General features: G+C 36.9%; 1 protein-coding gene across 2 annotated transcripts in view; it reads right to left on the bottom strand.

Annotated features, from left to right (window-relative positions):
• Positions 1-26,290, bottom strand: part of AGPS (alkylglycerone phosphate synthase) — a 55,327-nt gene that overhangs the window by 8,627 nt on the left and 20,410 nt on the right. For both annotated transcript variants that reach the window (XM_054829646.1, XM_054829647.1), the window contains exons 6-19: positions 25,757-25,828; positions 23,824-23,903; positions 21,590-21,670; positions 18,489-18,614; positions 16,351-16,459; positions 15,832-15,959; positions 13,185-13,236; positions 10,816-10,892; positions 7,761-7,873; positions 6,010-6,079; positions 4,950-5,011; positions 3,338-3,427; positions 2,807-2,906; positions 974-1,031 (exon numbers count right to left, since the gene is read on the bottom strand). In XM_054829646.1, coding sequence (XP_054685621.1) covers positions 974-1,031; positions 2,807-2,906; positions 3,338-3,427; positions 4,950-5,011; positions 6,010-6,079; positions 7,761-7,873; positions 10,816-10,892; positions 13,185-13,236; positions 15,832-15,959; positions 16,351-16,459; positions 18,489-18,614; positions 21,590-21,670; positions 23,824-23,903; positions 25,757-25,828 — 1,218 coding nt within the window. The remainder of the gene's footprint in view (positions 1-973; positions 1,032-2,806; positions 2,907-3,337; positions 3,428-4,949; positions 5,012-6,009; positions 6,080-7,760; positions 7,874-10,815; positions 10,893-13,184; positions 13,237-15,831; positions 15,960-16,350; positions 16,460-18,488; positions 18,615-21,589; positions 21,671-23,823; positions 23,904-25,756; positions 25,829-26,290) is intronic.

Genomic DNA, 26,290 nt, shown 5'->3' with positions numbered 1-26,290 from the left:
CCCGCCGCTGGCCAAGGCCAAGCCAATCAGCGCCTCTGTGATAACATATTTAAGAAGAAAAAAAAACAGAGAGCGCACTTTTGCAGCCAGAGAGAGGAGTGAGAAGATGTAAGAAACTCTGCAGACACCAAGGTCAGTGCAGAAGGAGGGGCAGGAGGTGCTCCAGGCACCGGAGCAGAGATCCCCCTGCAGCCCGTGGTGAAGACCATGGTGAAGCAGGCTGTCCCCCTGCAGCCCATGGAGGAAGGATGAGGGGGTGTAGCGATTCCACCTGCAGCCCGTGGAGGACCCCACGCCGGAGCAGGTGGAGGCACCTGAAGGAGGCTGCAGCCCGTGGGAAGCCCACGCTGGAGCAAGTTCCAGGCCGGACCGGTGGACCCGTGAAGAGGGGAGCCCATGCCAGGGCAGGTTTGCTGGCAGGACTTGTGACCCCGTGGGGGACCCCACGCTGGAGCAGTTTGCTCCTGAAGGTCTGCACCCCATGAGAGGGACTCCATGCTGGAGCAGGGGAACGATGAGAGGAGTCCTCCCCCTGAGGATGAAGAAGCAGCAGAAACACCGTGAGATGAACTGACCGTAACCCCCATTCCCCGTCCCCCTGTGCCACTGGGGGGGGCGGAGGTTGAAGCCGGGAGTGAAGTTGAGCTCGGGAAGATGGGAGGGGTGGGGGGAGGTGTTTTAAGATTTGATTTTATTTCTCATTCCTCTACTCTGTTTTGCTTAGTAATAAATCAGATGAATTCCCTCTCTAAGTTCAGTCTGTTTTGCTCGTGACAACAATTAGTGAGTGATCTCTCCCTGTCCTTATCTCGACCCACAAGCTTTTCGTTATACCTTTTCTCCCCTGTTTAGTGAATGAGGGGAGTGAGAGAGTGGCTCTGGTGGGCACCTGGCCTCCAGCCAGGGTCAACCCACCACACGTACTCATGAATATTTAGCAGTATCAATTAAATTAATATACTGAGAACATTACCTCCATGGTGATGTGACAGACTTCCTCCATTGGCAAGTATTTCTTCTCTAGCAGCCCTCTAAATGAGAAAGATAAGGAATTTATTCAACAGCAAAGGCACAAGATGTTTGTTTTTAGTGAAATGCTTGCTATCGTACTCATTTACACAGGTATATGAAAAGTTTCACAAGTCATTATGGTACAAAATACAGGCAAACATTTTCATTCAAGTCTGCAGATAAATGGAAGTGGAGATTTTCCAAATAAACATTATCAAAGCCAAGACATTTAAAATGGCATCTGTTACAACAAATTTTTTATTCCTGAACAGAATACTCTGGATCACTTCCCCCTTGCCAAAACAAGAATAGTCTAGTCACTGGGACGCTCATCTGGAAGATGGTTAAGTGACTACTGAAAAGAAATATTGCAATAAAGAAGTTTGAAAACGGTCTCCAGAGTGATTCAAGATCCTTATTCAGACCAGAGTTTAGACCTAGATCTCCAAGATTCCAGTTGAGGAAGTGAGGTACTTTAGAACTGACAGCTCTTTCGTGGGTGAAGTTTGTGGTAGAAAACAAAATTTAGATTTTTATGTTAAGAAATATTTGAACACTTTCAAGCTCTACAATCTTCTTTCCCATTTAGCTCTGATTATGAATAGTTAGACAGCTTAGAAGGCTGTAACAAAGAAAGCTTTCCTAAGCACAAGCACTAAAAATTTTTTCAAAAAAGTGTAGAAATAACACATATAACTATACCTATGCAGTTAGAGATTTTTTGAGTCTGCCACAGAGTGCATACACTTGGTTGGCAAACTCACTTTTTTAGCTTAAATTTAGTCACCTACAATAGAACACATGCATCCAAGTGATCACACTGCTACTAAATCAAATAAATGGTAATATGTAAGTATTAATAAAGTTTCATTAAATAAGCACTCAAGTATTACATTCTCCCATGCCCTAGATTCAACAGCACAGAAGCCTCAGAACTTGTAGATAAAACTTTACATCCACTTGCCAAGTTGAAGAGAAACTTCTAAAGAATAAGCATGAAAAGAATTATATTCTAATTACAAATAGACTATTTCTCCACAGTTCTATTAACAACTTTCTGGTGCCGAAGCTTTAGCATATGAACCAAAAAGTAGGATGAAAACCAGTTTGGTCATAGTCCTTCTACGTCTAACTATTACACCTTCAAGGTAACAAGGATATTAATTTCTCCTAACTAGGCAAGTACAGTGTTTCACCAGCCAAAGTACTGAATCAGAGAGTTATTCCAGAGCTTTTTGGTAAGTGTCGAAGCAGCGTACAACTGGTCTAACACAGCAGACTCAGACTAGCACTTATCTAGGCCTAAACAGAAATAACCACCGCAGTTAATCCTCTGAAATAGCATGAGACACACCATTACATTCATTATTTCCTGCATGCAGCACTATTACTAAAGCATAATCTTGATAGTTTTACCATGTATTTTAAAGACTAATTGAGTATTAAGTGAAAGTAGCAGCTTTGTAAGTAATGCAAGGAAATCTTGTTTCCCATGGATTTGGGTTTTTGTGTTTCTGCCATCCAAGAACAAACTCCAGTTCAAGCTTTTCTGTAATCATAAGTATTCATTTATTGATGTTTAATATAGTCACCTTGCAATCTTTCCTCTACTTGGTGTGCTATTAGAGCACACATCTTTCCCTGGCTGCTCGTGATCAAAGCTTTATGAACAGACTTTTGAGATCTTTCCTCCAAAATTCAGTTAGCTTGGCCAACGGGTTCACTATATATTATTATTAAGGAACATCCAGCTTCTCCCCCTCCCCTCCTTAACTATTGTTCTTATATACATTACCTCAATTTGTTCATAGACATGAATAGGATCACTAATTCCTCTGTAGTTAAAGGCAAAGTAGAAGTAGACACATGCACCTGCATCATAAGTCTGTGTCACCCTGTTGAAGAGAACTGCATTACAAACAAAGCTTTATGGTATTAAGCTAGTCACTATGTGACATTAGTTCATAAGGTTACTTATTTAAAAGGGTAGCATCTTTTTTTTTTAAATAGTTTTGTATCCTTTTTTGCTTATACTTCATGAGTGACTCAATGCTATGACTGAGAATTAAAGCTCTAAGTCATTACACTTGACTCTTGTCATATAATCAAGAGTGTCATGGCTAATCAAGTGCTACTAATCCCTTGAATTACTCACTCTTACATGTAATCCACTTGCAGGTTAAAGAGGAAGATCAAGATTACTTGTGTTTGTAGAATCATTAATAGGTGCACTTTACTTAATAGCTAGCAAGTATAATGACCTCTGATTAGTAAGAGAACTAAGGAAAAGATTCAAGAAAAATGATTAAGTTGTTGCACAGCTTACCTGCAGGTGGAAAGAGGGGCAAACTGAACACCCTTTTCTTTGCATTCTCTTACTATCCTTTCCTTTACATTCCTACAAAGGTCCAAAACCCTGTAAAATATAAAATCTTAGTATATTATTGTATACAACTTCTTAAAAAACACAATTTCAGCTTCAATAATCTTTTTTAAAAAAGTATAATCTAATAAAACAGAAGACTGCCTTCTAGAACCAGTTTTAGGTAGCTTAGATTTTGTTCTAAGAATAAAATAGTCCTTATCAAGACTTCACTAGTATTGCTTTTTCTGTACTGCTGAATAGCAAGTTTACTCTGAAGCAGAGTTTGTAAGGAAAGCTCTTTCCCATAAGGGCTTGGAGTCAAAAGCATTCAATAGAAAGTGGAGTTTACCCACTTCTGTATGTCTTTACTTACTATCTCAGCAAAACAGCTTCAAATTTTTGGCAAAGTAGTTGACAAATAGAGTTCACAGAAAGCTTGAGAACTGAGGCCTTTGGTATGTTGCAAGGCCAAAACTGGAGATACTCCAGCTGTGCATTAGTTTGCAAGCTTGAAGTGTTATAGATTTAATATGGAAGTGAGCTATTGTCATAAGCCATACTTATTTGACTTGCTTTTTTTTTCCTTCCAGGGCAGGCTCAAAAGCATCCAAAGTGCTAGAACAATTGAAAGAAATCACTGGTTTTTCAAATGACCATTTCTTTACTTATATGTTCTTCCATGAAGGTCTGCTATACTATACTATTCAGATTTTTAAGACATTTCACAGTTTTAAAACTACTTTGCAGACTGACAGAAGGAATACACAAGAGAAATTTATCTATTTAGTGACTAAACAAGTAAAGCTAATATTTTATTCAACTATCTTCAGTCAGGAACAGGGTAACTGATTGATTTGTAGAAAATTACATAGTTCTTGTGAGTCAAAGTAGAAAAAGTTTTTGAAAGCGTTTGCTTTGGTGAGCACAATTTCACATATTTTCTTAAGTTCTTAGATAAAAAGTCATTCTCTCCTGAAACGAGGGAGAGGCAAAACAAATTGGTGACTAAGCAGTTAGCGTACTTCAAGATCTATAAAGCTAAAGTAAAATAAAGAGCAATTTTGCTTTAAAGTTGTCCTCAAATTTTAAAAAGATTTATCTAGGGCAAAAGTTATCTTTTCAGTTCTTTCCTTTCCCTGCATTACTGGGGAAAGAAAAAACTTATATTTAAATATATTTAAATAATTTTTTTATCTTCACTACAAACTTTTGTTTGAAATATACTGCTGATCCCACACATGTGGCTTCTCATCACACAATATAGCTATTGTCACCACTGTCCAGCTTCCTAAACTGGGCAATTTCAAGTCCTGAGTTTGTTACAGTAAGCTAACCTAAGTAGAAATATTACTGAATGCTTGCCTACATTGTATTTACAAAATTCTGATATGTAATTTAGTAGCAACTTTCACAAGAACACACAGGTGCAAGACTTGAGGGACATCAGGGAGCCTCCAATACACATAAGGCCTAAATTAAATTAAGTTCCCCCATGAGCAAGCATGAGTTAAGAATAATTTGAATGAAATCAAGTACAAGTTTTATGCAATTCTGAAGAATAATCACAGTTTACCTATCCCAAGGAACAGATGTCTCAAATGATTCTCCTATTACATAGTAATCCAGGCCCAGGTCCTAATAAATAGCAAAAGGAAATTATCAGCAACATTCAGCATCAACATCTGGGATTTCAGTGTATGCTACACAGCTAACAGTTGAGCAACTTAGTTGGTATGAGAAAAACAGAACATCTATTTAGCAAAAACACTCACCTATCCCAGTGACATTAGTTTATAATTATGGAAAGAGGGTAGCTCTTCAAAGACACAGATGACAAACATTTTGATGTCATGGCTATAGTCAGACAACTTGTCAGACTGTCAGTATGCCTACAGTAATCAAATATTTGTATCACTATAGCATCAAGCCAAGTGCTCCACTGTCCTAACCAATATAATACCTAGTAGAAATATTTATTTAGAATGCAATTTCTGTGTAGGTAGAATCAAGACAAACATTTTGCCCATTTTACATATAGCCTGCTGAAATAAAGGGAAATTCAGCCATTTGTCCCTAACTACAAAAGCCAAGTAAAACCTAGCACTCAGGATGTGCATACTATTCTGAAAAAACCCCAAACCCTCTCTTAAACAGTAAGACTAAAATTCATAAGAACAGCTGCAGCAGTTCAGACTAAAAGGTCCATTTGTCTTGGAATTCTGATTTGAACCACAGCCATAAGTAGATGTCCAAAGAAGAGCAAGAGCTGAGTGAGCACATGAGTATTTCAATGCAGCCTCCAATTACATTCAACCTATAGGTTTATAACTCTGATCTGGTTTATTTAGCAGCTCCTAGTGGATTCTTCAATCCAATTTTCTCCGCCCCTTATTAGATACTGGTTTTTTTTTTTTAAAAGTACATAAATTAATGTTTTTATGATGTTGTGCTGATGAAGTTCCATGAGTAAACACTAGTCAGAAACCAAAGAGATACAACCTCTGGAAGAAGTCTGAGATATTATCCAAGGCAACCTGCACTTAGATTGCAGAGAAAGCATCTTCAAAAGACATCTCTATATTTTGTTATATCAATTAACAGAAGCTTCAGCAGGCAGACAAAAGGTGACCTACCCGAAGATAAGCGATGACAAATGTCAGCATATATCCTCTCTGTCCATTATCTTCTCCTGCTGCCAAGCCACTGCAATTAACAAGAATTTAATTAACTTTCCATCAGTTTCCAAAAAGAATTAAAAATAATACTTTGATAATCAAATATATGTGCAAGTTGAGCTGTCTCTAAGCTGTATTACAATAGTTGCAAATAGTAGGGTCTTTTCTTCACTAGAAATGAAAAGTTACTTCAGACCAGACCTTTAACTATTTGCATTTCTCTTCATTCCATAACCTGAAGAGAGATGAACAACAAAACATTTGATGTGATCTTAAAGTAACAGTCTTCAAACATCACAAAAGAGCAGGGGAAATAGAACTAGATATAGTGTATCCTTGATGTTCATAGGAACATGTGTAACTACATTTTTAAGTTAGCTTTGTGCACTTGTATACTCATAGGTCATGAAAGCAAGACTACCGACTTAAGATCCCAAAAGCATAAGAGATATGAACAGATAAAAAAGGACACAGCACTAAAAAGAAAGAGGAAGCATTGCTTTCACTAATCTATCAAGTTAGGAGCATTATGAAAGTGTTTGTTTTTAGCTATTGGTTTCTAAGAACAAGAAAGTGCTGTGTATCTGTAATGAGTCTTCCTAGAAGCTCCTATAAATCCAAGAGATGTGTATGGGGAAAAAATAAAATCAGACATCCTGGAGAAGGATAGAATTAAAGCATTTTAGACCATTGAACAGTTTAGCATTTCAGACCAGGTTAAACTATCAAACACTTAATAGCCTTAACTGAGCAGCACAGACTACACTAACTTTTAACAGATAAATTCCCCGCCTTACCAATACACCATCTTGAAATACCAAGACACAAAAGGCTTCACAGTTGAAGCTTTTTCTTACGTACAACACTGAAATAACACAAACGCTCTTTAAGATTAAGAACAATGTTATTATTATAACTGAATGTTAGCAAGCTGCTCACATGAAATCCCACTTTTATAAGCTATTTTAAGTAGTACGATGAAAGCACAATGAAAACACAAATTTCAGAAAGGATTGCCTTGAAATGGATAAAACAATACTTATGTAATATTTCAACAGTCGAGACTAATATTAGCAATAACTTTTTAAGAAAGAAAAAAGTATGCTCTTGACAAATCACATTTAATGATAGTTTTCATCAATCATGTTTAATCAAAGCAGGAGGACAGAAGCTACTTGATCATTAGTTAGCCTGCGACTCCAATGAATGTTTTCTATTCCTTTGTAAGAACAGAAAACAGTCTGTGGGACAGAAATGCACTGCATCCCTTTACTAAACAACAACTATTTTAAACAAGCTTCTTGTATTCACATGCTCACATCAATTCTGCAAAGCTTTAATATTACCCTTATGATTTTGTCTTCCCCTTCTGTATTTAAAATAGTCTAGTATTGCAAAAACAAGCAGCTTCCATACCTATAAGCAATTACAAGGCTAGTTTTCATGTTAATAGCATCGATTCCATATTTAATCAAATACTTAATTTTCTCAATACACAGCTGAAATTTTTCAGTAAAGTTACCCAGTAAGAGTTAGCACAAGCCATATTTATCAAAGGAAACATTCAGTAGCTAATTGATTACCGCCACTTCAAACTAGTCAATTGAGAACATACACATACAGTAATCACTATAAAAATACAGTAATCCTATTTTGTCCTGGATAGTTAACTCTCAGCTTCATATGAAAAAGTTCTTTGAAGAGCATACCCAAACTTGGTGGCAATATCATAGACTTGTTTTTCATGCTGAAGAACCTTCTCTCTGTCACCCTCAAAGAGCAATGTAGCTACACACAGTATGTTGGGATCAAATCCTTTAAACTACAAAGAAAGAAAACTTATTATGTCATAGCCCACGTGGTAGAACACAAGAAACAAGTTTTTACTTTTCAAATATACAGTATGCATTCTGGTTAACAAGTGGTGTTGCAACCAAGAGGAACACCTAGGGAAAGAAACCTTTCAAAAATTTACTCCCCAAACAATCAAGTTTTTCCTTGACAGGACAAACATCCACAAGCCCACTGAAATAACAGAGATTTTAACAGGAGAAAAAAGGTTAACAGATATAAAGCAGGATAGAAATAACAGCTGTCTAACTATGCTGAAGAAAGAAAAGGTATTAAGTGCTTTGAGCAATAGGGAGACATTTATATTCTATCAGCTAGGACTGTATTAGAGCAGGAAGATGACTGATGACCGTAAGTGTCACTGCTCTGAAAATAGTTGCATCAGCAGTGTACCACAAAAGATTTCTATGCTGGGAAAAGCACTATGGAAGGAAAATAACTTCTAAACTTGTGGCAGGGCACGTATCCCAGTGGAAATGGGGAGAAAACTATTAAAGGTTTAATAGTAATGCAGTCAAGCTGTCTGTATGGCTTTGTTTCAGGCATAACAGTCAAGAGTTATATCTTCACAACTGGTCCACAAAGAGCCTTATTGTCTTCATACCTTTTCTTATTAATTAGCTCCAGTGAATTACCACTACTAAGCAGATTTTAGAAGGAATGGAGGTGAATATAAAATTGCAGTAAAGTTTAATGACTTTCCACAGTTAAGAAGGGTAAAAATTTATGATTTAGAACAACTGATTCTTAGTACGTATATTGACCAGCTTTTTTTTTTTTTTTAAAAGCTTTTCCCTTTCCAGTGGCATTCATCTCTTCCAGTGTCTTCTCTGCTTGTGGTAACTTGTTACTTAACCACCAAGCAAGATTATATGAAGTTATGTTAACAGCCAAGAGATTCAAATTCATCCTTTACGCACAACAGTTATGCTAAAAAAAATCCTAATTAGTTGCTATTCCTTTTAGTATTCCCTTAACTGAATAGATTAACTGTACTGGAAGTTAACTGAAGGTACCAGGAAGGTCCAACAAAATACCAAGAAGGCAAAGTATCTTGGGGTGGCTCAGTCCTCCAACAAGCTCAAATCCATATGGTGAGCCCTAGAAACAGCCAAATTAGTATTTCTGAAAAGGATATTGCATCCTACCACTCCAACAAGACACCATGAAAACCACTGTGAAACAGAACAACCTCCCCAGGCAAAGGATCTGTCTTATCTATTAGTCTTACAAACCCAGCATAGGTAACAAATAGAAAGAAATAGTGTTACTACAGTGATAAACTCCAAGGACCAGAATAAAGGTTTATTTACTGTCCCTTCTCATTGTAGAGCTACTTGTATTTCATCTAGTATTAATCCTTTCATCTGTTCTGCCATCTTTTGGCTGTAATGCTCAGGTAACACCTTACAGTTCTTTAAGATGCATTGGAGGAACTAGCTATAGTGTTAACTAATAGACAAACAATACCTAGAGTATTCATGTATCAGTGAACAGTCCCAAACTGCATGAAAGAATAAACCAGAAAGACTTTGTCCCTATTCTCTTATGTGGTATCAGTGAAACGACTACTCTGATAAAAGAATGAAGTTAGTCTGATGTGTTCTGTATTCTGATTTTTTTTATTTTTTATTTATTTTTTTACAGGGAGCAATTCACAGATGAAGTAAGCATAAGATGAATTTGAGTATCTCAGTTCCACTAACACCTGCAGTATCAGTCTCTGATGATTAAACCCACTCCTCTCTCTACTCCTACTTCCTGTCCCAGCTGGGAGCTTCTCTAAAGTAGCAGTTGTTCACATACACCAGAGGACTGAGTCCTGACATGAGAGGTCCAGATCGGTCATCACCTTGGAATCTCTGCATCAGTATTACAGTGTTCCTCTCATTTCATCACATTTTTCCTCCTGCAGAGCTGGAAGAATTGGAATTGGCATACAAAGCCCTTGGTGATACAACATCCCAAGAAGCAGCGATGCTTTGTTGCTGACTACAGAAGCAGTAGATACTGCTGACTAGGATTGTTACAAACTGACAGCAATCTTGTTGTAAAAACCTTTACTTCTTTAGATATTCCTGCACTACAGCAGATCAGGGAGGGAAGACAAAACAGATTTTGGGCTGTCTCTAAACCTAATAGGTATTCCCTAGCAAAAGAAGTCCCAAGACACAAGGCATTTTCTACTTCAGTAGCACAAGGAAAAGCAGCAGAATCAACACTAGCCACTGTCTCTCAAAGTAAGCTTGCTCCTTGAAGACAATATTATCAGATCAGAATAGAATGTTTACCTCCTATCTAACAGTTATCTAAGTCCAAGATGATGCAATTTTCTACATTTGAATACTCATATTTGCAGGAACTCTCTAGTTAACTACTTTGGAGGAAAAATCAGCAACAAAAGTTATTTAATACATAAGACTAGATGAAATCATTTTAGCACCAGATAATTCTTAAAGTCAGTATTCATTGAGATGAATTCCAGAAAGACAAGAAAACCCAATTTATATTGGCAATTCAAGACATATCCTGAGGTTCTCCAAAAATTCTAGCTCACTGTACTAACAAGATAGATCAAGCCTTGACAAAATCTGGGAAGAGGAAAAGATAGTAAAGTGTTAGCCTCACTCTATCAGTATGAACTGATGATCAGTGGTCTGCAAGCTAAACTGTTTCCAGTCTTGCTCTGTCACTGACTCACTGTTAGATAAGGCACATTAATCTCATCTACAGATACGACCAGTGAGAACAGCTCTCATGGAATAACTCCTCAAACAGATAATCTCATTTTGGATTAAACTCCCTTGAGAATCTTGAGTTAACTGATACTACAATGTAGGATCTATTACTCAAACTCTTGAATTTTATGAATAGCATGCAAAGTTCCAAACAGTATTAAACCCCAAAAGTTACCTTTGTGATGTAGAATTTTTTCAGTCCATCCAAAAATGATGTAAAAATGGAAGCAACTTGTGGTTTAAGAGCATGACCTTTAGCAAAAAGTGGGAAAAAGGATGTTAAGGCAAACAGTACTCTTAAAATTCCTACTTCAATGGGCAAATAAAATAGCTTGATAGTCAAAGTTACAAGAATCACTTAGAACATTTTGATTATCAGAATTAGACTTCTCTCTACTCATTTAGAAGATGATTTAGGAAAAGTTTATTGTATTTTTTAAAAGGCATACATACAACTGTGCACAAATATTTTATTTGACACTTTAATTAAGGCTGCCCTGGCTTAGATCTTCACAAGTATAAGGCACATGGAAATTTTTAAAAGAGCACTTCATTGGGTTTTTACACTAAAAAACTAAGCAAAAATCAGTGACCTTTTTTAACATTATGCCAAAACCACTGAAACCAATGCCCAAAAATGGTGCAAGTTAGGAGTTAAGCAATTGTTTCCTTAACGGTTATGTCACTTGTGCAAAATTTTCTACATAAAGCTAGTAATTGCTTCCTTAATCACATATGGGGAACTAAAATTACCATGATATATAAATGGTGTCTTGGAGTCTGTTAAATTAACATCTCTGCCTCAGGACTGGGTTTAATTGAGATTAAATTCTCTTACTATTTGTTCCATTGTTTTCAGTCACAAGCAACTTCTGAACTCCCATTACTGCTTCATTTTAACACTCTTGTATCTGGCCTACATGGTGTGAGCCCAATTCATAAAAAAAAGCTATGCACCATTTACATGATACTTCCTTCTAAAATATTTCAGAAAAGTATTTTCTCCTGAATAAAGCATGAGCTTCAGCAAAGAGGGACTCTCCCTGCAGATATGAACAAACCCCAAGGAGTACGCCTCCAAGCACACAGAAAAGCACCAGATAACCAAAGGACATGAATTTATTAAACCACAATCTGTAAAAAAACATTAGATTTAAGCCTACTTAACTATTAGAAAAATCTATATTGACACGCCTGAAGCTGTTTGGAAGGTTACCATAAGCTGCAATCTCAGATCAAAGCTAAAAAGTAGAATTATTCAGTGTTGGGTTTAAAGCTTCTAATTGGTCAAACTTCTTCCCAACTAAAAAAAATGCACCTGTCTTCTGTTGTACATGTCAGAGATAGTATAACACAAAAAAAAGTGACCAAAGCAATCAGCAAGACTTGCTGGGTTCTCAGATCTTACAGATCCTGATTTCCTTGGTTTGAAAAACAAAATTCAACTTTCTCAACACCATCATATTAATGCCATTTGAAGTGAAGATTCATGACTGAGGCTTCTGTCCAAAACAAGTTTCAGAAAGTCTGACTTGAACAAGTGATATTAAAATAGATGTTTTCAAGGTCAGTCACACTTCACATTTTCATCTTCTAAGTACAATCAAAATAGCTTTGTCTCAGCAAGGCCTTCAGTTCTGTAAACTATTAGCTTTTGGGTAGTGGAACTTTAGGTTCTCCTCAAGAGTGCCTTGAGCCAGAACACATCTTTTGCCAAATATTGTACAGTTTAAAATGACAGCTTTCCCTAAGAAGTACTCAAAATGTCAGACATGCAGAGCAATGATTTTGTCCTATTTAGGTATTTGAACTAGTTGAAATTTCACAAAATCTTTGTGTTCAGTAATCTTCTAGTAGCTTCACTGACTTTCTATTCCTAAAGCCTACAGCTTAGTTCTAGCTGCATACAGTTATGGCATTTACTACATCTGAAATTCATTTAAAAATAGACAGCTCACTTTGGACAAGTACGTCATTGCCTCTCTCCCACCCAAACAATCATTGCCACATCAGAATATTTTAAAAAACCCTGCTACTTCTAAGGAATCTGTGTATCACTTGTGGTGCTTTTATGAGATTTAGAGGAATCAACCAACTTACCATCAAAGGTGCCTGCATTCTGATTATTCTTTTTTCATACCTGACTTCTCATTGGTACTCTTAGGAAGAAAATGTTTCCAGTGCTATATTGCAAAGTTATCACCTCTGCTCCTTTACAGCAAAACAGAGGAAGTTCCTCCAGAATTTCAAACTCTGTAGTAGACTATATGCCAAGAATGGAAAGGCAGCAAAAAAATCTTATGCATTTATATGCAGAGCATGGCTCTTTACTGGCTGTTGTAGTTGATATTGTTTTCCCAGAGACAAAGATAGCCTTCTGTTTCTAAAAGTACACATTATGGCACTATCTGGAGTTTCAGCTTCAGGTTCATTGCCTTCTTTGTCTAGTTTTGAGCAAAACAATTACCCCTAAAACAGAATTAAGCTACTAAAAATCAAAACCATTAGAAACAGATATTTGTTCAAGAAGATCTACATACTTACCAAACTGAAACTGTGCATTGTCAACAAGTCGAATTGATGCAGGAGCACATCTCTTGAGGACAAAATGAGGAAGAATAAAAAGATTATGTACACAGTTTTGCTTAAATTCATATCAACCAAATTTTTATTTAAAAATTACATACAAGAAAGTGCACTTTGATACCAGAGACCTATGGCCATCATCATAATTGAAAAGAGGTGACTATAAGCTTGTTTTCACTTGAATAGCAACATCTATTAGGTATGTCTAGATATAATGCATTGAGAATTTTCAGTTTAAGCTGACACAGGAATAGTCCAAAAATCTTTGGCCTTCAAGTACTGAGTGTTTTTCTAAATTGCCATATCACTAAAGATATTCTAATCAAGTATGGTATCGAGCTTACGTTGCTATGTAATCAAAGATACACATACATTACAAATCCATCAAAATTGTTGTGGGTTAACTGTGGCAGGCAGCTAAGTGCTACACAGCTGCTTGCGCACTCACTCCCCCCCCCCCCAGTGGGACAGGGGAGAAAATCAGAAGGGTAAAAGCAGGAAAACTCATGGGTTGAGATGAAGACAGCTTGATAAGCAAAATGGAAAAAAAACACACCAAAAATATGCAAAAGCAATCAATTACCACTAGCTGACCAGCATTCAGCCAGTTCTCAGGCAGTGGCAGCTCCTGGAAAATTCTCCCCTCCAGTTTTATTTGACCATAATGTTATGCAATAGAGAATATCTCTGGTCAGCTGGGGTCAGCTGTACCAACTGCATTCTCTCCCAGCCTCTTGTGCACTCCCAACCTACTTCCTGGTGGGAGAAGAGTGAAAAATGGAGAAAGCCTTGACACTGTACACACACTGTCCACCAATAGCTAAAATGTTAGTGTGTTAACGTTGTTTTGGTCACAAGTACAAAACATATCACCACACAGGCTGCTATGAAGAAAATTAACTCCATCCCAGCCAGACCCAGTACACTAATGCTCTACCATCAGACTGCAACTAAAATCCCTATCTTGGTCCAATCTAGGTTCTGCACTGTACAGAAATCTGAAAACCAGTAAGAATGGTTGTCTTCAATTAGGCAAATTTCTGGTCATACACATGCCTACATCATGTAATCTGTGGTGGCCACTTCCAGTCATACTGAAATGTATGGTCAGAGGAATATGATAAAGCCTGAATTTTAGGCTAGTCTTCATCTAAATCACATGGATATAGAATACTGCTCTATCACTTGATTTGATGTGTTCACCCTCCATCATATCATTAATACATTTTCAGTCACATGATAGTTCTTCATGTCCTTTTTTCCTAAGATAGCTCACCAGGCGGGTTGACAGAAGGCTGGATGAGTGGTTTTAAATGAGATCAACCCACCCACAACCTGCAGGTTGGTTATTCTTACATTAAAGTAGACCAATACAGACAAGAAACAGCTTTTCAGATAGCAATCATTGTAATTACTACCAAGATTGATGCGAGGGGCAACAGAAGAGAGGAATAAGTAGTTCAGGCTCAAGTAAGCAGTGAAACAGCAGCAGCAGCAACAGAAACTTAGAAATGGAGCAACACTAAATGGCTAACAGTGCCTTTTTTTCCCCCTCTTCTAACTAAGCCCACAGGTAGGGAAAGACACTAGTTCCTTAATCAACTTAAAATGTTGATCAGCCATATGATTAAGCATTCCCAAACAGTTTGCTTAGGTACCTTTAACAGGAAGAACAAGCACTAGCAGTAGAAGCACGACAGAAGAACTGGCAAGTGCTGCTGACTAGCATATACATGTCATTCACATACCAGTTTGAACATCTGGCTTGGAACATTAAGTCATTAATTTAGACCAATCACTGGAAAAAATGTAAAGCTGTGTTTAGTTTGGCATTAATTAAAACATTTCTGAAATTACTTTCCCAATTCAGGGTATATTCCAGCATTCATAGAAATTTGATACGTTTTGCACAGAGCAAAGAAGTTAGACTAAGATTGTGAAGAAAGAGGCTAGCCAGTGTAGATTTGCTTGGAAGCACAGCCATGAGGGAAAACATTACATAGGTTGGATACCCATGTCTGAGTTTTGCTGCCTGAAAACACATCTGACCACACTATTCAGAAGGCTCTATTTAAATACCACAGTGTAAGCACAATTCCACCTCAAAATATCCAGCTCACCTGAACATATCACTGTGCTTCAGGAACGGTTTGCTAAACACAGGCCATATCCTTCCATTGCATGACTTTTGTTCTTTTGTCACTCCAGAGCCATAAATTCTACTACCTTTTACTTGCATGCTGCAACTTAATTCCTTTAAATACTGGTCCCTTTTACATAATCCCGAATTAATCTGAGAATAAAGCTCTCCGTTGAAGGAGATGCAAAGCCAAATTTTCTGTGCTGAGATATGCAAATAACTCCCACTGAAAAGAAAAGCCATCAAAAGGCACATCCACAACTTAGCTCAGAACACCAAGCAAATTCAGAACGTGCTCAATCCTGAATTGCATAAATTTCCAAAAGCCTCATAGACCATATTACACTTATGAGGTTCATATCTCAAATCCTTGGTTATCAATTGCCAGAAATGCTAGAGCATCAGTACACCCCTAATGCTAGAATTTGTGTTCTTGAGTGAAGTCAACATCTGGCTTTTCTTTACCTGCTTTGCCACTTCCCTTAAGCAGGCCACCCCTCGTTCAAAGTTGGGGAAGACCACAGAGCCATACTTCTGGTATTCAGGGACCGGGCGAATCTTTATCGTAACTTCAGTAACCACTCCAAGAGTTCCTTTGGGGGAAAAAGAAAAACTGAGTATTGCAAGACGTACTTCTTGCAAGTTACCCAACCTAACAACCATTTACCAGAAATCCCCAAAATTCAGTATTGCAGTAGTAGGTGATTTAGTCCCAACTATTTACGTGGTGAATTCTTACACGATATCCTCTAAATCATGATGTTTGCTACTAGACTTATAGGCTAACTCCACAGATCTGTTTTAAGCACTCTTCGGAGTTGCTTAACTTCAGTCATAATTAAGGTCTCAATGTATTATCCTAACACAATGCCTGCATAATGCCACTGGTAGACACACTGGAAGCCACAACATTAAAGATGCTCAAATTAAGCCATTACAGAAGCTGAATTAAGATGCAGTTATGTGAAATTACTGTGTTTATACCTTCAGATCCCATAATGAAGTGATGAATATCAGGTCCTGTTGACATGCGAGGTACTTGGCAGTTTTTTTCTACAATGCCTCTAGGAGTTACCATTTTTATATGGATCACCTGTGTAAACAATATGCAATGACTAAAAATACTTGCATTAAGCACACATTTTTGTATATTTATTTTCTACAAAACATGTATTAAGCTTGATACAGTTCAGCTTTGTAGACTTTAGACATTCTATAGGCAGCCCAAAGAACTTTTGGGATAACCTGATGACTGTTACCAACAATTATTTCTAACACAGCATGGTTTGCCCACACAACAGGTTGTTTCCAGTCCTATGCCAAATCAAATCAGCTGTTGACTACATGCAGACAGTACCACTTAAAACTTTTGTTTCTCAGTGTAGACAGTACTTTGAGTACTAGGATTTTAATCCAGAATACACATAGTAATATTGAGAGGGAAAAAAGTGAGGGCTTAAATTTTGCTTTAGAACTGCTGCTTGATAAAGCTAATGTAATTCAGTGATCAGTTGCTACAGAAATATTTCTATTAGGAAGACAGACAGAAGTAATTTATTAAATCTGCCATAAGACTGATACATACGTGAGGCTAGAAAGTTGTTTAAAAATATTTTCCAGTGTTATTGCTTCTAGCTTTATTAACACACATGTAATACAGAGCCCAGATTTTTTTTTTAATATATTTCATATATTCAATTATTTTATACCAAAGAAGGGTGAGTTTTGGATTTTTTTAGTGAAGCCTTTAAATGAAGCAAAATTACTGAATTTCAACTAATGGCTTTAAAACTTTCAAGCACAGGTAGCTAGGTAATTTTCATCCCACTCAGAGCTGTTCAAGAATTTTATTATATGCATTTTACGAACTGTTGATTCTGCAATAAGTGGATTTTAGGCAGCTTATATAACACACTGTTTCTAGATACAGTTTCCTCAGAAAGTAAACACTTCCCTGAAACTTTCTCACTGTGCCATTTTGAAACTCATGAACTGTTCTGAATCAATTTTCAACCCTATTTCTTCTTAATGAAAATTTCAGAAGCTGTTTTAGCCTGAAGTTATGCTTCCATGATAGAAAAGCCTTCTGCTTTACATCTAGTACAAGCAAAACTATACCATTCAGTAACACTTCAGGCAGTAGGGGACAGATGACACTTTGCAAGCTCTAGTAGTTTTAGTTCAGCCAGGCCTGCTGAATAAAAACTGTGTCATTCCTGCCATGCTCAGTCACTGATAGTAAAGTGTCATGTCTGTGCACAGAACAAACACGTCTGAACTATGAGCCTGAGGTGATGGGGATACATTACCTAGAGTGTGCTGCAGAGAAGAAGGAAAAAACCCATATGTGTGGAAGGGCTATTGTACAAACTATGAGAGAAAGCTGGAAGTTTGAAGCTAAAAGGCAGGTAAAGTCTGAACAGTGATGATTTAACTTCAATACATTTATTGTAACAGAAAAGGTAGATTTTTAAATTTTAAAAGTATGCTTGAAAAAACAAGTTACCTGGGTTAATAAAAAGATGAATCATTTTAATGCTTAAAACAGATTCAACAGTAGAATACTGCCATCCCAAATCCATTGCTTCCTTCCCCAGGGTTCCTACAGACCACGTGGTGGCATTAAATTTCACCATAGTGGATCCACAAGGTCAATTAGATCAGCCTACTGATTTGAAAAAAACTACTAGTCTAGGGAGAGGTAGGAAGCTGGAAAGAGCTAGCTTGCTGTCAGAGTTAGATGATCCAGCTAGACAACTTCAGAAATGCACAGCACATAGGAGAGAACGTGGGCCTTTTGGAATCACCCTAGAAGTTCAACAGGATTATTACACTGGATTAATAGAGAGCACAAAACAGTGGAAGAAGGCACCAGAGGCAGAGTGACAATTCCTTAAGCTAGCCAGTGAGCACCAAAATGGAACTGACTTTTAGATCAGTAATACAGATTATGAGTACTAATATCAAAAGCAAGGAAACAAGCATTTCAGTCAAGATTTGATGCCAAAACTGTATCACTTGTTAAGAGAACTGCAATTTACTATCCCCTTTCTTTCATTCATTATAAATGTTGAACCTCCAAACATAATAATTAATTTGAAAAAAATACTAGAACTATTTACCAGATCTTCAATGTTTCCATAGATGTTTTTTTTCATGCCTGATGCTCGTGTTGCTACCCATCCTCCTAGTGAGCTGAACTCCATGGAGTCTGGTTCATGGCCTGTACAGAAGCCACTTTCAGCAAGCTAAAGAAAAAAAAAAAACATTCTACACAGCCTGCATTTGCTTAGTACTCCAAATTTCAATATTCTAGGGGGTTTTTTGTTTAAAAAAAATAAGTATCCTGACCACACATCCATTTATTGAGGAACAAGTTTTGTCTTTCATATGTAAATGAAATGCAAATTGATTCTGCTTCTATTGTGCATACACTATGCTACATATGAACCTATAATACTCCTCCCCCATAGTTTTAAAACTAAGACCTCTATTGTTCATAAGAAGGTGCAAATTCAAATACATATGGAAAAAATTATAACTAAGTAACTGCCAACTTTGCACGAATGCTGCCAATAAGGCACTTAATCTCTTGTTCTTTCTATCCTAATGTGATATGCAGCAGGTCTGCAGAAAATGTGAGCAAATTGCCTGTGCTTAATTCTCTCAAGGAGTGATGTGTTTTAATATACAGCCATCTGGTTGGGCTTCCTGTATGCAACACCATCAACTATTTGTGATGCAGATCACACATTGCTGTACATTAAGTAGTCACTTGTTTCTCATTTTTCTGTATTAGCTTGGCTTTGCCATCTGCACAGCACCTGAGGTTGATTGGATGCCCTCAGAATTGCAACACCAAAGCTGTCAGACAGGAAGAATTAAAGACCCAACAGTCTCACATTAAGTGATAACTGTGTTAGTGCATTTGAGATGATCAATTTGCACTGACCAACTGATAACAATCCAGTTGGACAAAGGTATTTAAGTATATCACAATGTGGATCATTAACTATATTCCACTGTATAAAGCAGCTCTAACTGAAATGATTGAAAGTCACTTCTATGTAATGTCTATGGTATTCATCTAGCTCATGATCCCCTCTCATACCAGAGGAGCTTGTGGCTTTAGATACTTACTGGTCATATATCAGGGAAGGGTTGGAGCCTGCACCCTCCTTATTCCCCAAGATGACAAGAAACTTGCTTCAGTCACAACTTAGCAATTTCTACAAGTTGTATAAACACAAGCACAGCAGAAGACCATGCTATCGAAAACCTGTAACTGACTGCGCACGTACAAAGCACTTGGTCTAAGCTCCTTGAATCCTGTTGTATGAACAGTATGTGCTAAGAGCACTTATAGGGCAGGGGGGAGATTATGCTATGGACTTTGCAGATGCAAGAGACAGCTTCATCCAGAAAAATATGAGGATGTGCTAGCTTTCCCTATAGAATCACAATCTGATTGATAATGCTTATTACAAAAAATAGTATCAAATATTCCATCTTCATTATCCTTTTGTCATCTTTAGTCCTTATCTATCAGCTATTATTCCATATTCTGTTCTGACAAAAACAAGTAACTTGAGGCTCCTCTATAGAGTACACTAATATCTGAAGTTCTCATCCCTCAGGAACTAGTCTTAATCACACTAGAGTCACTAGCTAAGATAGACAAATGTGTGAAGTTCGCATTGATTTTGAATGCCCCATTATAAGATTTACAGCCTAACTTTTGACAAATACCAAGTTTTCCAAATCTATTATTTGTTTAGAATTTGGCTCTTTGTTTTAGTTACTGTTACAAGGTTGATGATTGTGCTACAAAAACAAGCACAACTTGGAGTACTAGCTTTAATCACATCCCATTTGCTAGTAATACTGGAATTCCGGTATATGTAATAGACTTAACACATGCGCTTTAAGCAGATGATCTAATTATGTATTCTTGCACACTGAAGGAATTGCACAGAAGTCCTCACATGCTCAGTAACTCCATACATTAAACCTTTGTACAAATACTAGCTTATATTCAATATTGAACACATGGACAACTAGTACTCTTTTCATAGTGAAAAACTTGATTAAAAAAGGGTTTTGATCAAAAAATATTCAAAAAATAACTGCAACAGTAGCATTTCAGCTCATAAGAGCTATAAGCAACAGAGGAATATTGTCTGTTACTTTAAGTAAAAGGAAAAGTTGTGACACTTAAAGGATAGCTAGTAGTGAAATATCAAACTACCACCCTAGAAAAATGTCATTTTAAATGCAGAGAATATTCTCTTTACATTTTAATTCTGTGCTTGAAAAACAGATCTGAAAAGGTTGAAACATTACATCAAATGTTAAAGGGAAAATAAAATAAAAAGGCAGGAAAGGCTATCTTTCTCATCATAAACAGCTCTGTTAGTCAAGTATGACAAATTTTCTTCTAAAAAGTGGTCTTGGAAAAAAGTTCAAAAAACCATTCAAGTTTCTGCATATTTGTAAAGCACATTTAAGCACTAAGAAAAGTTTAGACAATATTTAGCTATCAAGTCCTAGAATTTTGATTTTTTTTTAATAAGTAGTACTACATTTCCTGAGGAATAGTAACATCCACAACTTGCTTGATTATAGAGAAGCACCAAGAAGGACCCTGAGAAGGGTGCTGTGGCTCTGATACACCACAATTCAAAGCCTCTAGAGGTCACTTCGAAATGCAGGTGATCTCATCTTCCACTGGACTATTGTCTTGGGCAACTCTCCACCCTTTCTGCTGCTCTCCTGTAACCGGCCTTAAACAGCAGCAACAACAGCAAATCTGGTATATGGTCTACTCTTTCCAGGAAAACTACCTCTGGCCAAAATGACTAAAACATGCATCACAAAATGACAATTTGAGTTTTTCCTGTTAATTGGTATCATGTCTCATGCCTTGCAACCACAAGGTTTATCTAAGGTCTGAAATGGAAAGCATAGCATTACATCCTATGAATTGTCAACTTCTTACTGTAATCACATTTTGTGGCTAGAGTTAAAAAGAAAAAAATTTAAAATGTTCTTCAAATACAGCATTCAACGTGATATGGCTCATAGCCATGCATATAATGCTTACCACACTGGTCTGCATGAAAACAGACAAGAATTAAGCTAGAATTCAATGATTTAGACAAGACATGAGGAACAGCTAAGAAAAATATGGAGAAATACTAGATGCTCGACAAGTTAAAAATACCTGTTTTTCCAGATCTTGTCCAACAATGCCAGCTTCCACACAAGCTGTTAAGTTTTTCTCATCTATCCAGAGAATCCGATTCTGTTGAAAAGCCAATCAAAACAAAGAATCAATGTTAAAGATTTTTGTTTATTTCCTTCCCTAATGCTATAAGATCGGCATGCTTGGTCACATAATTTACTATTAATACAACTCCAGTTATTACAGCAGTGGAAGCTGAGCCCCCTCACTCAGCTACACAACAGGTTAGTCAATTTATACTAGGAATGTTTACAGAAACAGTGCAGAAAAGCCAGAAAGAATTAAGTCAAAACTCTTAGAGAAGTTAAGCAATACGGTGATTTTCGCAATTAACATGATTTAAGGTGCCTGAATTTGACTATCCGAGCATTAGGTATACACCAAGAGACATATTCTTAAACATACTCCATGGGTTAAATAGACTGCATTCAGTTTTTCCAGTTCAGCTCTTGGATTTTTGACACACTAGGCTAAAAACAAGATATACTGCAGGATGTCAGAGTATGTACATACTTTAGAAGTTCAAGATATTTGGAAGGATTACATCATTTTATCTGATGAGATCCTCACTGTCCCATCAGTATATTCTACTAAACAGGAAAAGTAGTAAACACTACAAGTTACACAGTGCACTGAACGCAATTGTCAGTGAAGACAATCCATGTGAAGGAGAAAAACATGGTTTTAGCTTTGTTTATAGCAAGGACACTACAGAAGCTTCAGCTTCCACTCTTCATTCTTAAGTACACTTCTGGTATACTTCTATAATTTTGTGTATTAATATTGTATAGAAGGAGAACAGCTCTAACTTCCCTTTGCCTTGATTTTTCAAATGACAAATGTGGACATCTTGTAGTCCAACTTAAACTATGCTTTTAAAGCAATTGCCTCCCCTCTACATCAGGGCTAACTAATTAGTAAAAGCCAGCTATTTCAGCTCCTTTCAGATACCTTCAGTTTCAACAAACTGCTTAACTGATCCAAGATGCTTCTATAAATCAGTTTTCATGCAATATAGGCCCTACATAAGATGAAGATACCCATTAAGTACCTATCAAAATAGTAAAGCTTAGCCAATCACCTTAACTGCTCTGAGACACCCAGGTTTTAACTCTGACAATGCTTCTTTTCACCCTAATTTCTTTATTTCCCCCCTTCATTAATGACTGCAAGCATTGGCTAGCAGAGTCATTCAAGACACATGAAAGTAGTCTGTTTTCTGACTTGGTATTACTTACCTATCTAGCTGACACAAAAGCATGGTAATAAGAGTTAATCATATTCCTTTCTCACCTCCAAACCAGACAGAAGTCAGAGCTGTAGGCTATGAATCAATGAGTTCAAATGAAGGCATGTGTCAGTATTGTACTCTTTGGATTTCACTCCATAGAGACAGCTGAAAAGCCTCTTTCAATACCTAACTGCCACCTTCGCAGAAAATACCACTTTGTAGCCAGACACGCTGAGAAACAAGTTTAAATGAAGCACCACTGACTGAGTAGAGAAAATGGAGCCAGAACTGAGGTCTTACTTTCGAAGGCTAAAGGAGTTAATAAGCTCAGCAGATGCTCAGAGGCAGTAGCACCTTACATCAAAGATGCAGAATTGTTTCTGAAGCATCTCACTACTATGTAGTCATAAAAGTATCACTTTAAAATTATAAAGCCCCTTCATAATGGAAAGATGAAAACTAGCACTGAATTTTACTGAACTGAATATCTAGACTGCCATAAAGCTAAGAACTTCACATTCTCAAGATGCTATCTACAAAAAAATCTAAGTTTTTTCTTTAAAGTTAATCCTTCAAGTTGATTTATAGATATTAGGTCACCTTAGCAACCTTTAAGTATTTAAGTCTGCAAAAACTAGTGAAATCTGCAATAACAAATAGCTTCCTTGTAGCCTTTAATTTAACCTCAGATACAAGTTCCAATATAGAAGAATAGTAGCTTCCTCTGATTTTCACTTAAAGCTGCTATAAGAAGGCTTAAGCCTATTTTTTTTTTCTTATTAAATACATACAGGTCATATGAAGTAGTACAGGGCTAACATCAGCAAAGTAACACTTAAATTGAAGTACAAGTTTAATCATGCATGGTAGAGATTAATACTTCCATCCCTACTTTATTCTTGCAAAGAAGTGTCATTCTCTAGTAGTCACCATTCACAGTAATCATAGGATAATTTAAAAAAAATAAAAAATTGAGACATACCATTTGTGAAGTATCCAGTGAGACAATTGTTCTTTTTTCTTCTTCAGGACATTCAAGGGCACTGGAGACACTTGTCCCTCCTGCAAATACAGAAGTGACATTCTGATCATAAAATTCTCTTCTTCACATACCATCCCCCTCTCCCTTCTTTCTGATATTGAACTTTACAAAATAAGATCACCGAAGTTAACTGTTTGAGGCAAGGGATTAGCCTTTTAAGGTTGTCCCTTCTCCCATACTGGGTTTCACAAAATCAAGGCAGCATTGGAGCTGACAATGCTTTAACAGCACTTGATAACAAACCATGAAATTCTGTGACCATCTCAGCTGCTTCTGTTAAGTCCAGAATAGAGTTTTAAAACAAGGCAGGATAAGAAATAACAAAAGCTATCCAAGAAACAAAGCTACCTATGGTTTCTATATATTCTTTTGAGATCACTATGGAAGCCACTACACTTCTACTTAAAAAGCTGTTTTAAGGAGACTACCTAATACAGGAATGCAATACTTATCTGAAAGCAAGAAAGAAACTATAAAAAAAAGGATAAACCTGAATGTCAAGCTTCTCTGGAGATTTCTAATGTATGTTTATAGGATGACACAGAACAGACTCCAAGAAGCCTTTGGCTTCTCAAAGGCTACAAAAGCCACAGGAGAAGAGAGACTAGAATGAATGCTGGAGACCCACAGCAAGCTACCAGAACAACCAATGGCAAGTACAGAGACAGTAACAACTAATAAAACTAAGAGCAGTAAAGCCTGTCGCCTTTGTTTCCAATGACAGGAAAGGCGGCATTTTCCTTAAATTCCAACTCCTTATAGTAATAACTCCAGAAGTTGCCCATAGTTCAGTATAAACAAATTTGGAAAACAATCTGAAGATCTTTCTGTATCCTGGCCAGCAATCAAGAGACAGTCAATATTGCTGCTTTCAGCTATACCAATTTACTGCTACCAAAGGTGACTGGTAGCAGTCTTACATCTCTCCAAATGTATCTAACAAGGGTGAGAGCATTTTAGGGAGAAACCAGCTTCATCAGTTGGTATTGTCTTCAAGTGACATGCTCATCTTCTCAAACAGTAAATGTTAAATTTAAAATTTAGTAAAAACTAGGGCTATACTCCTACAGCATAAGCAAATACCAAATAAACCACACAGATTTATCCCACAGAATTAAGAGTTCTTGACGAAAAGCTTCTCACAGAATGAGCTCATGAAAGCCAACATCCTGTGTTCCCTGAGCTCTAAGTCAAAGCAAGGTAGCTCACCACTCAAATTCAGCAGGCTTAGAAGAAAAAGCATCCATGACTAAAAACCTGAAGTCCTTTAGAAATTCTTTAGGCTGAGAAGGACACAGATTATACAGGCCTTTACCTGTACTCTGTACCTAGAGCATTTTCTGAAAACCCTTTGTCACAGGAGTTAGAGTATAAACTTTCAAACTGAACAATGTCTAAAAGGAAATCAGAATTATGGTTAATGATTTTGCAGTAGTGTCTGACCACAATCGTCCCTGGGCTTATGAGCTTCAATAGTACAACAAAAAACCTAATTTGTACATGTTTGTGGGAACTGAGCACAAGTAATGTGTCCAAAAACATGATAGCTCTAACAGATATTTGGATTTCTTGACTTATTTCCTAGAAGGCTTCCATGGCACAGAGGTAGATTTCAGCTTCTTATAATCACTCCTCTTGCACACTCAATATTCAAGGTGTTGACATACTTTTAATGACTTCCACTGAATTGAATACAGCAGCTTTTAGTACTGAAAGATCATAAAAAATTAAGACTACACTTAAAATTCTACTAAAAAACAACTACTGAATTATTAATACAATGTATTACTAAGATCATATATTTAAATTGAATTTAAATAGAATACATTTTCAGTAGTAATGTTAAACAAATTTGAGATTTCATAACACTTACCACCAAATGGTATTATGCAGAGATTATGTTTGCAGGCTAATTCCACAATTTTAACTACGTCTTCATGGCAAACTAAAAAAAAGTCCAAACAGTTAAAAAACAGGATTTGTGCTTACTACTAAATATTACAGTCTGAATAAGCAGCAGCTCCTCTTCTGACACCAAGAAAGACATTTCAAAGAGTTAGGAACTAAAAAAGAGCTAGGCTCAGAAGTATCAGAGTTTCAGAGTGAAGTTTAGACCTGAAACAATTCTGCATTTGAAGAGCTAACTACAGCCTTAGTCTCCTGCTCTACGCATAGATTGAGACCTCCTGCAGATTCTTGGGCAAGATGGGCTACCAAACAGTTAACAATTAACCTAAGTTTCTTGGAGAACAAGTCAAGTTTAAAACTTTTATTGAAAATAGGCTGTCCAATTTATTTTAAGTGAGAAATAAGTCTCTTCTGAGAGCTGAACAACACATCTTTTTCTTCCTGGCTGACATTCAGTTTCAAAAGTATAGTTGCTGCTGAAATTTACTTTTTCAGAATA

This window comes from Grus americana, chromosome 6 (assembly GCF_028858705.1).
Source record: "Grus americana isolate bGruAme1 chromosome 6, bGruAme1.mat, whole genome shotgun sequence".
Lineage (NCBI taxonomy): Eukaryota > Metazoa > Chordata > Aves > Gruiformes > Gruidae > Grus > Grus americana.
The sequence above is the reverse complement of the archived record's forward strand: the minus strand, read 5'-3'. Positions and strand labels throughout refer to the sequence as shown.